Below are 12,900 nucleotides of genomic sequence, written 5' to 3'. Positions count from 1 at the left end.
TTCGTTTTTAAATCAATAAACACAATTTGGGGCTCAATTATATTGGGTTGGGGAAAAAGTTTCTTCGTATTTTCCGGCAGATGGAATTAGAATCGCATAACCTTGATAATATTAATCGGATCTGTCAATATTTTGTGTGCGTTTGAAAGGTGACATATCATAAAGAAAAAGTAGCAAAAAAGTAGTGATATTTATCTATTCAGTTAAAAGTTATTGCATCTTGAAAATGAGTGAAGAGAAAGAAGAAATTCGATACATTTTAAAATTTTATTTTAAAAAAGGGAAGAATGCAACTCAGGCAGCTAAAAAAATTTGTGATGTTTATGGACATGATGCTGTATCAATACGTGTTGCACAAATCTGGTTCAAGCGTTTTCAATCTGGAAATTTTAACGTCAAAGATACACCTCGCTCTGGTCGACCGATCACTGAAGAAGTCGATGAAATTATGGAAATAATTGAACAAGACCGGCATATTAGCAGTCACGAAATCGGTAAGCAACTGAACATCGACCACAAAACAGTTTTAAACCATTTGCAGAAAGCTGGATACAAAAAAAAGCTCGATGTTTGGGTGCCACATGATTTAACAGTCAAAAATTTAATGGATCGATTTTCTATCTGCGAATCATTGTTAAAACGAAACGACATCGAACCATTTTTGAAACGGCTCATAATAGGCGATGAAAAATGGATCACGTATGACAATAATGTACGAAAAAGATCGTGGACAAAGCGAAATGAAGTTCCGCAAACTGTGGCAAAGCCAAAATTGACGCCAAGAAAAGTGATGCTGAGTGTGTGGTGGAATTACAAAGGAATCGTTCACTACGAGCTGCTGCCGTCCGGTCAAACAATTGATTCTAACCTTTACTGTCAACAACTGGAAAGATTACGCCAGGCAATTGAGAAAACGCGACCAGAATTGATCAATAGGAAAGGCGTCGTCTTTCATCACGACAACGCGAGACCTCATGTATCTATAGCGACTCGTCAAAAATTAAGAGAACTTGGCTGGGAAGTTTTGATGCACCCACCTTATAGTCCTGACCTTGCACCATCAGACTACCATTTATTTCGATCTCTACAGAACTCTCTTAATGGTACGAAGTTGGCTTCAAGAGAGGCCTGTGAAAATCACTTGTCACAGTTTTTCGCCCAGAAATCACACAAGTTCTACAGTGACGGGATTATGGTTTTACCTCAAAGATGGCAAAAGGTGGTCGAACAAAACGGCACATATTTAATTTCATAAGCTTCATTTTAAATATGAATAAAATTTGTTTCATTTTTGCAATAAAATACGAAGAAACTTTTTCCCCAACCCAATATGTTAAAAAAATTTGAAAAAAAATCGGAAATAGGAATCGAACCCTAGTTCGTAGCGTGATATTTTCGTATTCAAGTGCTCGCGCTACACTGCCTTAATGGTGAATGGTGCAGAGTTACTGATACATAAGGAATGCTGTATTTATTAAATAAATGTTCTCAAAAACGGTTGAGCATTTCATCTTTTTGCTATACTACAGTACTCCTCTAATAAAGTATTATACTATAAAAAAAACTAATTAAATTTATATATATACAGGGTCTACCAAAAGTGTGGAAACCCCTAAATATCTCGGAAAATATACGTTTTACAGAAAAGTGTTTCCAACAAAAGTTGTAGGGTTTAAGAAGATCTATATACTGATTCTATCAGTTTGACCTTGGATGGCGTCGTCAAGGTCAGGTCAAGGTCACATTGACTTTTTTAAATGACACCCCCTACATTTGATTGCATATTCTTATAGCTTAATTCAAGAGCTTTCCAAAACACTATAATAATGTTCATTTTTATTAAGTACTTTGCGAGTTATGAGGGTTGAAATAATTTCTTAATTTTACATAAACCATAAAATATCTAGTAAACCATTCATTTTTCGATTATCTTACCTTCATACTTTTATGTACAAATTAATGAGAGGAATCAATTGGTGTAAAGAAAACACATAGTTGTTTCTAAGAAAAAATATGTAATTTGCAATTAACAATTCCATATTTTTTCTTAAAAACAACTGTATGTTTTCTTTACACCAATTGATTCCTTTCATTATTTTGTACATAAAAGTATGAAGGTAAGATAATCGAAAAATGAATGGTTTACTAGATATTTTATGGTTTATGTAAAATTAAGAAATTATTTCAACCCTCATAACTCAAAAAGTACTTAATAAAAATGAACATTATTATAGTGTTTTGGAAAGCTCTTGAATTAAGCTATAAGAATATGCAATCAAATGTAGGGGGTGTCATTTAAAAAAGTCAATGTGACCTTGACCTGACCTTGACGACGCCATCCAAGGTCAAACTGATAGAATCAGTATATAGATCTTCTTAAACCCTACAACTTTTGTTGGAAACACTTTTCTGTAAAACGTATATTTTCCGAGATATTTAGGGGTTTCCACACTTTTGGTAGACCCTGTATATATATATATATATATATATATATATATATATATATACATATACAGGGTGGGGAAAAAGTATGGAAGCAAACAATTATTTCCGAAACTATTCATTTTTCGACAAAATGTCTTAGACATAATTTTTATGGTATGAAAAGATGTATTATGTGGCATAGACGGCATGACCTTGAAATGACCCTCACGAGCTGCATACAAATAACGTAAAAAATTTCAAAAGGAACTCGTCAGTTTTTGTTACAGATTCTTGTAGCTGATGTCGAAACGTTTACAAAACACTGTATATGAGCCCCATTCCCTTAAAAACACTCCCAGTTACGAAACAATTGTGATAATTCGTATCGACGAAATTGAAAATAGACAGCGTACGTGTGATTACATGAATGTGTGTAACGCGACTGAACGTCATTATGAGAGATCAGTACAACAGTAGCGATTACTACAACAAATGGAGAATAACTCGCTTCGATCATTTCTGCCGATACGAAAGACACGCGAAGTTCGTAGAATCAGTTAAGGCGTACATCGAACCGTACTCAAGGAAAGAGATTGCGTGATTCATCCAACCAGTTAAGGTAAGATAAGTGCGATTCATCCAACCAGTTAAGGTAAGATAAGTGCGATTCATCCAACCAGTTAAGGCAAGATAAATGCGATTCATCCAACCAGTTAAGACAAGATAAGTGCGATTCATCCAACCAGTTAAGGCAAGATAAGTGCGATTCATCCAACCAGTTAAGGCAAGATAAGTGCGATTCATCCAACCAGTTAAGACAAGATAAGTGCGATTCATCCAACTAGTTAAGGCAAGATTCGTAACGAAGATTGTTTCGTAACTGGGAGTGTTTTTAAGGGAATGGGGCTCATATGCAGTGTTTTGTAAACGTTTCGACATCAGCTACAAGAATCTGTAACAAAAACTGACGAGTTCCATTTGAAATTTTTTACGTTATTTGTATGCAGCTCATAAGGGTCATTTCAAGGTCATGCCGTCTATGCCACATAATACATCTTTTCATACCATAAAAATTATGTCTAAGACATTTTGTCGAAAAATGAATAGTTTCGGAAATAATTGTTTGCTTCCATACTTTTTCCCCACCCTGTATATATATATATATATATATATATATATATATATACAGGGGAAAGGGGTGTACGGGTGGTGTAGGGTACAAAGAAAAGGGGCGTACGGGTGGTGTAGGACACCCTGTATATATATATATATATACATATATACAGGGTGTCCTACACCACCCGTACACCCCTTTTCTTTCAAAATCTAAGCATTTTAGAGAAAAACGTTTTCGACAAAAATTGGATGGTTTTGAGGGAAACATAAGATGGTGTCATTGGTTTGACCTTGGATGACATCGTTAAGGTCAGGTCAAGGACACCTTTAATTTCTTAAACGGAACCACCTATTATTTTTATTACATATTCTTATAGCTTATGTCGAGAGCTTTTCAAAACACTATAATAAAGTATTTAATACTTTTACGTACAAAATAATGACAGGAATCAATTGGTGTAAAGAAAACACATAGTTGTTTTAAAAAAAATATGTAATTGTTAATTGCAAATTACATATTTTTTTCTTAAAAACAACTATGTTTTTTCTTTACACCAATTGATTCCTCCCATTATTTTGTACATAAAGGTAAGATTTTCGAAAAATGAATATTTTGCAAGATATTTAACGGTATATGTAAAATTAAGAAATGATTTCAAGCCTCATAATTCGGAAAGTACTTAATAAAAACTAACTAAATTATAGTGTTTTGGAAAGATCTCGACATGAGCTACCAGAATATTTAATAAAAAATAGGGAGCTCCATTTAAGAAATTGACGGTGATCTGCACGTGACTTTCAAATGACTCTCCCAAATCATTGCCACTATCTGATAGCCCCCTTTAAACCATACAACTTTTGTGTGAAACATTTCTTTCTAAAGTGCATAGTTTATTGCAATTTAATTACTATAAAAAACAATATGCAAACGTTTTATTAATCTGGAATATTCGCGCATTATTCTCATCAACTCATTTAATTAATTTATAGGAGAAAAGAAAAATTGAAAAAAATAGATATATTGAATAAAGAAATTAATGTATTAAATAAAGAAATAATGCAAGTAGAGCAAAATAAGCATACTTTTCAGAATGATGTAATTATGCATGATAATTTAGTTGCAATGGATATCGAAATAAATATAGATGAGGAAAAATTGACACAAGAGCACAATGACACATTAGATAGTAATGAACTAACTTTTCACCAAGATAGAATTATGCATGGCAAATTAGCTGCAATGGGTCTCGAAATAGATACAGACAAGGAAATAACGACACATACATTAAGTGATAATGAATTGGGAAAAATATTAGAGGACAGTGAGACTGAAGAAAGTGACACTTTAATAACAGATAACAATATAGATGCATACCGCCTAGAAAGTAATACTATGCCAGGAAAATGTATCGTAGATTTTGTCTATCTTTTTGAACAATTACATGAAAAATTTGATAACCATAGTCACGGAATAGAATGTAGTTTTTGTGACTTAATATTTATTGGTGCCAGAGCGTATGGACTAAAAAATAAATTCTTTTTCAAATGCCGAATGTGCCATTTTGAAAGCTTCGTCTGGAGTGAGCCGCCCCCTGACAAAAGTCTACATGTAAATATAGGGGCAGTGGCTGGCACAATACTAACTGGTACAGGATATACACAGTTACAAGAAAGTTGCGCTGCTATGAATATTAAGTGCATGACAAAGAAAACTTACGAAAAGGCCCATGAAACTGTTGCTGAAGCATTTGCAAAAATTGCGGAAGCATGAATGCTGCTGCGAATGAAGAACGTGATTTGGCATTACAACGCAATGAAATAATAAATGGAATACCACATATAGCAGTAAAAGGTGACGGAAGCTGGATGAAAAGATCATACAGAACAGGACGGTATGATTCTTTATCAGATGTAGGCACAATAATTGGTGCACGAACAGGCAAAGTACTGCACATGTCTGTAAAAAATAAATATTGTGCAGTTTGTGTTACAGCAGAGAAGTTTAAAAAAGAACCTACAAATCATAAATGTTATAAAAATTGGGGTAGAGATTGTAGTTCAACAAGTATGGAAGCAGAAGCGATTGTAGAAGGATTTAAGAGAAGTATAGAAAAGCGCGGACTAATTTATTCCACATTTATAGCAGACGGAGATAGCAGTGTATATAAAAAAATAATACAAGCAAATCCATATCCAAATGTTTTTATAGAAAAAATAGAATGTCGAAATCATTTATTGCGCAACTTGGCATCAAAAATAAAGGAAATAGCAAAAACAAAAGGACGTTTTGGCAAATTAAGAAATGTTATTGATAATCGGATACTTCGAATTAGAACAGCTGTAACGAAAGCTGTAGAATATCGTTTGGAGGAGGAAAGTACAATGCAAGAAAAAATTAAAGCTCTCAAAATAGACGTGGATAATATAATAAATCACGTTTTTGGCGAACATAATGGATGTAAAGAATAGGATATTTCTGCGATGGATCGCAAAAAGAAAAAGAAGAAAATTATATTCCAGAATTAAAAAGATGTGGACTATATGAAAAGCTTCAAAATGGATTAAAATATATAAGTTGGAATGCCAAAAGTTTATTACAAAATAAAGACAGTAATAGAGTAGAAACTTTTAACTCTGTAATAGCAAAATGTACTGGTGGAAAAAGAATTAATTATGGTCTAAGAGGATCGTATGAAACGCGTTGTAATGCTGCAGCAGTCACATTTAACACTGGCAAGCCTATAAGTCGATTAAGTAATGTTCTGGGAACAAAACCAGGGGAAATAGCAGTGCATTTAGAAGAAAAGAAAAAAACAAGTACACATTATATGAGAAAACGATCAACACCGCAACGTTACATAAAACGTGCAATAAGTGACAAAGATTATGGGCCGCAGGCTGATAAACCTGATGCTACATCAGCCGAAATTGAATTAAGAAAAGCGCAACACATGCATATGCTACGAGATTGGCAATTAAAGCGAGTAGCAATAGAAGAAGAAACTAAAGAACAAGCAGCAAGCGGCATTTGGCGATATTATCGCACAAAAATAATAACCGCTTCTCACTTTGGACATATATGTAAAATGAGAAAAAGTACTTCTTGCGTATCAAGAGTTAAATCAATAATATATCCACAACAATTAAATGTGGAATCAGTGGAACACGGAACAAAATACGAAGATATTGCACGCAAAAGTATCGAAAGTGCACTGAATATTAACATTAAACGTTGCGGATTATTTATAGATAAAGAAATACCATTTTTAGGCGCTTCGCCAGATGGATTAATAGTAGATAATGGAATTGTAGAAATAAAATGTCCTTTTGCAGCACGATTTTTAACACCAGAAGATGCGATTGCAGCAAATATGTCGAATCTGCAATCGTTATACAAGAATGCAACAGATAAAGAAATGAAACGCAGTCACGTTTACTATTATCAAATACAAGGACAATTACATATTACACAACGAGAATACTGCATCTTCGCATTATGGACGCCATTTGGATTAAAAATGGGAACAAATTAAACGTGATGATATTTTCTGGTCAGAAAATATGGTTAATAAACTGGCGCAATTTTATGAAGACTGTGTTTTACCAGAATTACTTGATCCAAGACTAGAAAGAAATATGGCAATTCGTGACCCAGATTATATAATTGAAGCAAAAAGACAAAAAATTATGGAAAAAGAAAAGATGAATAAATAGATTTACGTGGAAAAATTGAAAAAAAGACAGATACACAGATAAGCATTGCATTAGAAAAAGGAATAAATATATGACAATGCATTCTGCGCTGGGCGCAGTAATTACCATTAAAATAATGCATTTTGCGCTAGGCGCAGTGATTACTGTCAAAATAATGCATTCTGCGCTGGGCGCAGTGATTACTGTCAAAATAATGCATTCTGCGCTACGCGCAGTGATTACCGTCAAAATAATGCATTCTGCGCTGGGCGCAGTTAATCATAGACAAATGAAATATATGTGCAATTCTGCTTATGTACTTGCATTTTGCGTTGAGCATAGTGAAAATCTAAAATGAAAAAATATATAATAAATCGTGCTAATTACCCATATATACATATGGGTGCATTTATATCTTGCCGTTAGAGTTGTAATTATCAATTCTCTAATGGGTAGATATGATTGCAATCCGTATGTACAGTAGGTCTACTATCCAGTAGGATTCGGTTTCCGTCTCTCCAATGTTTTTCGTTTTTTTAAATTATATTTTTTATGTAATTTTACAAATATTTATTTCTCTAAAAACTAATTAATTTATTTGTAGATAAATAAACATTTGTGGTAAGATGTAAGATTGTCGAAAATACTACAATTTTCGTATTATATGTCATCTTACTATAAAAAATTATATTTTTTTATTGCACATTTTTTGAAAGTAATTGTTATGAGATATTTATGATTAAAATGACACCAAACACGACATATATCGGATTATTTTTAATTACATAAATAATTAATTTTTTGATTATTGATTAATTAAAAATCATCCGATTTATGTCGTGTTTGATGTCATTGTAATCAGAAAATTCTCATTAATTCATTAAAATTATTTTCAAACCGATAAAATGCGAAATAAAAGTTTCAATTTTTATTTTCTAAAATGTTTATATTATAGATAAGATAAGATCTTCGCGAGACTGGTGAGTTGTCGAAAGTGAGGGAGAGACCAAGTAAGGAGTAAGCGAGATGAACAACATGAAAGAGTTCCGAAGTCTCGCTCGCGAGCCTTCCTTTATCTCCAGTCTTTCGTATTATATTTCATCTTTCCGCAGAAAATACAATTTTTACATTTCGCATTTTATTGATCCGAAAATAATTGTAATGGAGTAATGAGATTTTTACGATTAAAATGACATCAAACACGACATAAATCGGATTATTTTTAATTACATAAATAATAAAAATATTCATGTAATTAAAAATTCTCCGATTCATATTGTATTTGGTATCATTTTAATCGCAAAAGTCATTAAAATTATTTTCCAACTTGCGATAAAATGCGCAATAAAAAAATTTATTTTTTATAACAAGATGACATATAATACGAAAATTGTAGTATTATATAACATATATAATTAGGTAATTATGCAGTATAGGGGAGCCACCTCCGATTTCAATGATTTTTATATATGTTATCAAGGTCATCACCCTGAGTAATGTTCTGAAGGTTTTAGTCGGCGGTCACTATTTTTTAAAAAGTTATTAACGAAAAATTATTAAATCATATTATTCCAATAGTCACGGGGGAGTGTGGGGTGTAAGGGCAACATACTGCTGCGCGGCGCATTTTGTTCATAAAAATAAAAGTATTATATTTCCATGAAAGCACTGTAAAAAATATAATACTACCGCAAGCCACGGATTATTATTCATTTGTTCCATTGGATAACTCATTTTCTTCAGAAAATGTTAAAATTATTCGACCGTCTGCTATATAGTTATATGATGAACTGAGTATTTGATCGCTAATATACTTGATGTATTTGATCAAAGAAACCATAACAAAACAATCTTCTATTCTAAATGTGCAAGGTGTCCGAAAGCGATAATTCGTTCGTTCACATATATGTACGATATTTTATAATTGATATATATATATATTAATATAGCAGAAACTGTGCTACAATTTATGCAAAATATGTAATATAGTAATTCTAGAAGGATTTTGTTGGTTAAAAAGTTATTAATGAAAAAGTTTAAAAAATGAAATGAATGATTATTTATTATTAAACAAGCAAAGTACAAATTTTAAATATATAATAATTGACACAAAGTACGGGTGAGAAAGTTTAGTTTTTAGCAGGGAGTACTATTAATAAAATTCTTTTCCTCTACATGTTATTCGTTTACGTTTATGTTTTTGTGTTTGTTTATAATAATGATATTTACAATGGATAAGAAATGATTGTTGATCCTTTAATTCCGTTATATTTTCACAACGTGGGCATTTGATTTTTTCACGAATTACATTTTTTGCACACAAATAGCTTAGTAACTGATCATGTTTCGTTGTTAAACTGAGAAATTCGTAGAATTTCATTTTCTATTTTATACTGCACATTAACTATGTATGTTAACTCTACAACAATCTGTCTTGTACTGGAGAGGTAGAACTAAATCGTATTATTTCGATACGTCATTTCAGTATAAAAAGCGTAAACAAACTTAGTTTACTTCGCGTTTCGTGAGTTGTAGGTCGTGAGGATAAATCTCGCTACGTGCGTGCAAATTCTCTATTTTAAAAACGTAAATACTCTGTATTAAATATAAAATCACATATAGATATATAGAGACATATCTACACATATTGTACATATGTATATATATATATATATATATATATATATATATATGTGTGTGTGTATGTATATATACATCCATACAAGAAGCGTCCAACAATTAAAATTTACAATTTTTTAAATTAAACTTTTTTCGTTAATAACTTTTTAAAAAACAGCGACCGCCGACTAAAACCTTCAGAACATTAATCAGGGCGATGACCTTGATGACATATGTAAAAATCATTGAAATCGAAGGTGGCTCCCCTATACTGCATAATTACCTTTTGTACATAAAATTATTAAGGTAAGATAATCGAAAAATAAATATTTCACAAGATATTTTACGATTTATGTAAAATTAAGAAATTATTTCAAGCCTTCCCAGGTAGCAAGATGACATCTATATGACGTCATTAGTTAGTCATTTTAGATAATTGACGTCATATTACCTATGTAAGACGTGATAATGACGTCATTTTTTTAACCAATTAATGACGTCCTGTGTTTATCCAATCTACGACGTACTTGCGACGTCATATTTTTTCCAATTATTAACGTGAAACAGATATTCCAATCGACGATGTACTAGTAACGTCATTACAGCAACCAATTAATGACGTCCTGTGTTTATCCAATCTACGACGTACTTGCGACGTCATATTTTTTCCAATTATTAACGTGAAACAGATACTCCAATCGACGACATACTAGTAACGTCATTACAGCAACGAATTAATGACGTCCTGTATTTATCCAACCTACGACGTATTTGCAACGTCATATCATTTACCAATTATTAACGTCAGATGGATACCCCAATCGATGACGTACTACTAACGTTATTTGTTCGAGATTCACAATCGCATTTTTTAAATTCGAACTTAACCGGCGTCGAGAAACTTCTCGAAAAATCTATTTTACAACAAACTCGACCGTTCGAGTCATCTCTCGCCTTTTTCGCGCCATAAAAAACGCTCAGCATATACAATTGACAACAACATTGTCAACCGCCGTCAAAATCCACGCAACGGTCGGGCATGCGCGCCCATACGTCACGATCAGCTGATGGCCAATCAGCTGATCGAAAAAGGTCGTGCGCATGGCAAACGCCACAACGCTATTTCCTGACCTCATCGGCGGCCAATTATGCGCGGCGCCATGAGGTCACCGCCAAATTTTAAAGTTAATTGGGCCACGTCGCAACGGCCCAAAAACCGCCCGGTATATAATGAGCCCAGCGAGAGGGCACGCCGAAGTCTTGCGCTTTTCGAAGTCATTACTTTACACTCACACCGCTTAGTTACACCGCTTTGCCAAACCGCTTATAACGACCGCTTACTCTTTTCGGACCACCGCTTTTCTCTCCGTCTATATCGCTGACATCTTCGCACGACGACCGCTAGTTTTCTTGAACACTGGTTTTTCTTGACGTTACACCGCTCGTGATATCTCGCACGAATATCGCACTATCCCGCTACACTGCTCGCGCCTTCGCTGTCACGCGTCGCCGCTGCACTCAACAATTGTTGCCTTTAAAGTTCTGACTGTAATAAAGTTCTGCTATTTTTAACTGGCTTTTTCACTGAACTATTATCACTTTTCCGCGGCTCACTGTCGGACTCGCTCGCGAACATCATTATAGCAACTAATTCATGACGTCCTGTATTTATCCAACCTACGACGTATTTGCAACGTCACATCATTTACCATTTATTAACATCAGATGGATACTCCAATCAACGACGTATTACTAACGTCATTAGGCGTGTTCCAAAATTCACTGCCAGCGCTGAAAATCTATAGTTCACGTTACGTATATTATATATTTTCAGCGCTGGCAGTGAATTTTGGAACATAGGCATTACCCAGGCAGCAACGTCACGTGATTTTCACGTCGATAAGTAGTGATTAGCGGTCCTCGACGTCATATACTCAATAACTGACGTTTAAGATACGTAAATATTCTAACGTAATAATAACGTAAATTTTAAGACGTTTATAATACGTTTAAAACAAGTCATTTTTATTTAAATAATTTTTTTTTATATAAATTAACTTTATTCTTTTATAATTCGTCAATGAAAAATATAAAAATCTACTAAATATTAAAATATATTAATTATTATAATTTTTATTAAATGTCATTAATAATTGCGCGTATAAATTTTTCCTACGTAGCAAATCTGTCATTTTGACGTCGAATGACGTTATTAAACGGTAAGATGACGTCAAGTAGACATTTAATGACGTCAGTTTGCTACTTCAATAGAAATTTCTATAAAATATTTGAAAGACATTACAAATAAAGATATCTGAAAAACATCTTATCATTTTAAGATGTTTTCTAGGCGTTAAAAAAATAGATATGTGACAATACGCACACAATAATTTAATGCATGAATATTAGGCAGCGCTCATGTACGCGCCTTTTCTTTATGTCAAGTACTTCGTGCATATTCCTCCCGCTTGATGCTACTCATTGGCGGCAACCGGCAACCGGCTATTGTTTTTCGAGAACGTTTTTATTCTGTGCTTTGCGTAATACAATTTACAGTTTGTTTGTTGGTAAGTATCTAATACAAGTTTATTATCTTTATATTGACATATTTTTCTCTCGTACTTGAGCACAAATGTTGAAATATTTAATAATTAGAAATATTTGTAATAGTGTGTTTGTATATAAAGTATGCTTTATTCACATAACCTCTCTGTTTGCTATATTTGGGTTATGTTCCAAAACATCCTTTTCAAGGAAAATTTTACTACTATTATCTATAATGCGATGCACATTTAGTATTTCATAATTAGAAATATTTGTAATAGTGTTATTTTATAAGATACTTAATTCACATAATTTCTGTTTATTATCTGGGTTACGTTCCAAAACATATCCTCTTCCAAGAAAATTTTACTTAAAAAATTAGTGCACGTTATGTGTATTATAGATTTTCAGTAGAATTTTCCTCGAAGAGGACGTTTTGGAATATGTAACTCTGCAAATGCAAAATAGCTACATTTATTTTAATTTTTAACGTATATACTTGTT

At 32.9% G+C, this 12,900-nt stretch overlaps 1 protein-coding gene across 1 annotated transcript; it reads left to right on the top strand.

Moving 5' to 3' along the window:
• Nucleotides 1-448: 448 nt before the first annotated feature.
• Nucleotides 449-1,255, top strand: LOC105250606 (histone-lysine N-methyltransferase SETMAR-like). Its single transcript, XM_011256792.2, has one exon. It carries the CDS (start codon nucleotides 449-451, stop codon nucleotides 1,253-1,255), a length of 807 nt encoding a protein of 268 aa, XP_011255094.2.
• Nucleotides 1,256-12,900: the final 11,645 nt, after the last annotated feature.

The sequence above is a fragment of the Camponotus floridanus genome, unplaced genomic scaffold (genome assembly GCF_003227725.1).
Source record: "Camponotus floridanus strain SB8 unplaced genomic scaffold, Cflo_v7.5 scaffold306, whole genome shotgun sequence".
Classification (NCBI taxonomy): domain Eukaryota; kingdom Metazoa; phylum Arthropoda; class Insecta; order Hymenoptera; family Formicidae; genus Camponotus; species Camponotus floridanus.
The sequence above is the reverse complement of the archived record's forward strand: the minus strand, read 5'-3'. Positions and strand labels throughout refer to the sequence as shown.

Bases quoted from the DNA above. Each gene is read 5' to 3' on its own strand.
- LOC105250606 (XM_011256792.2), top strand. From the start codon at position 449: ATGGAAATAATTGAACAAGACCGGCATATTAGCAGTCACGAAATCGGT.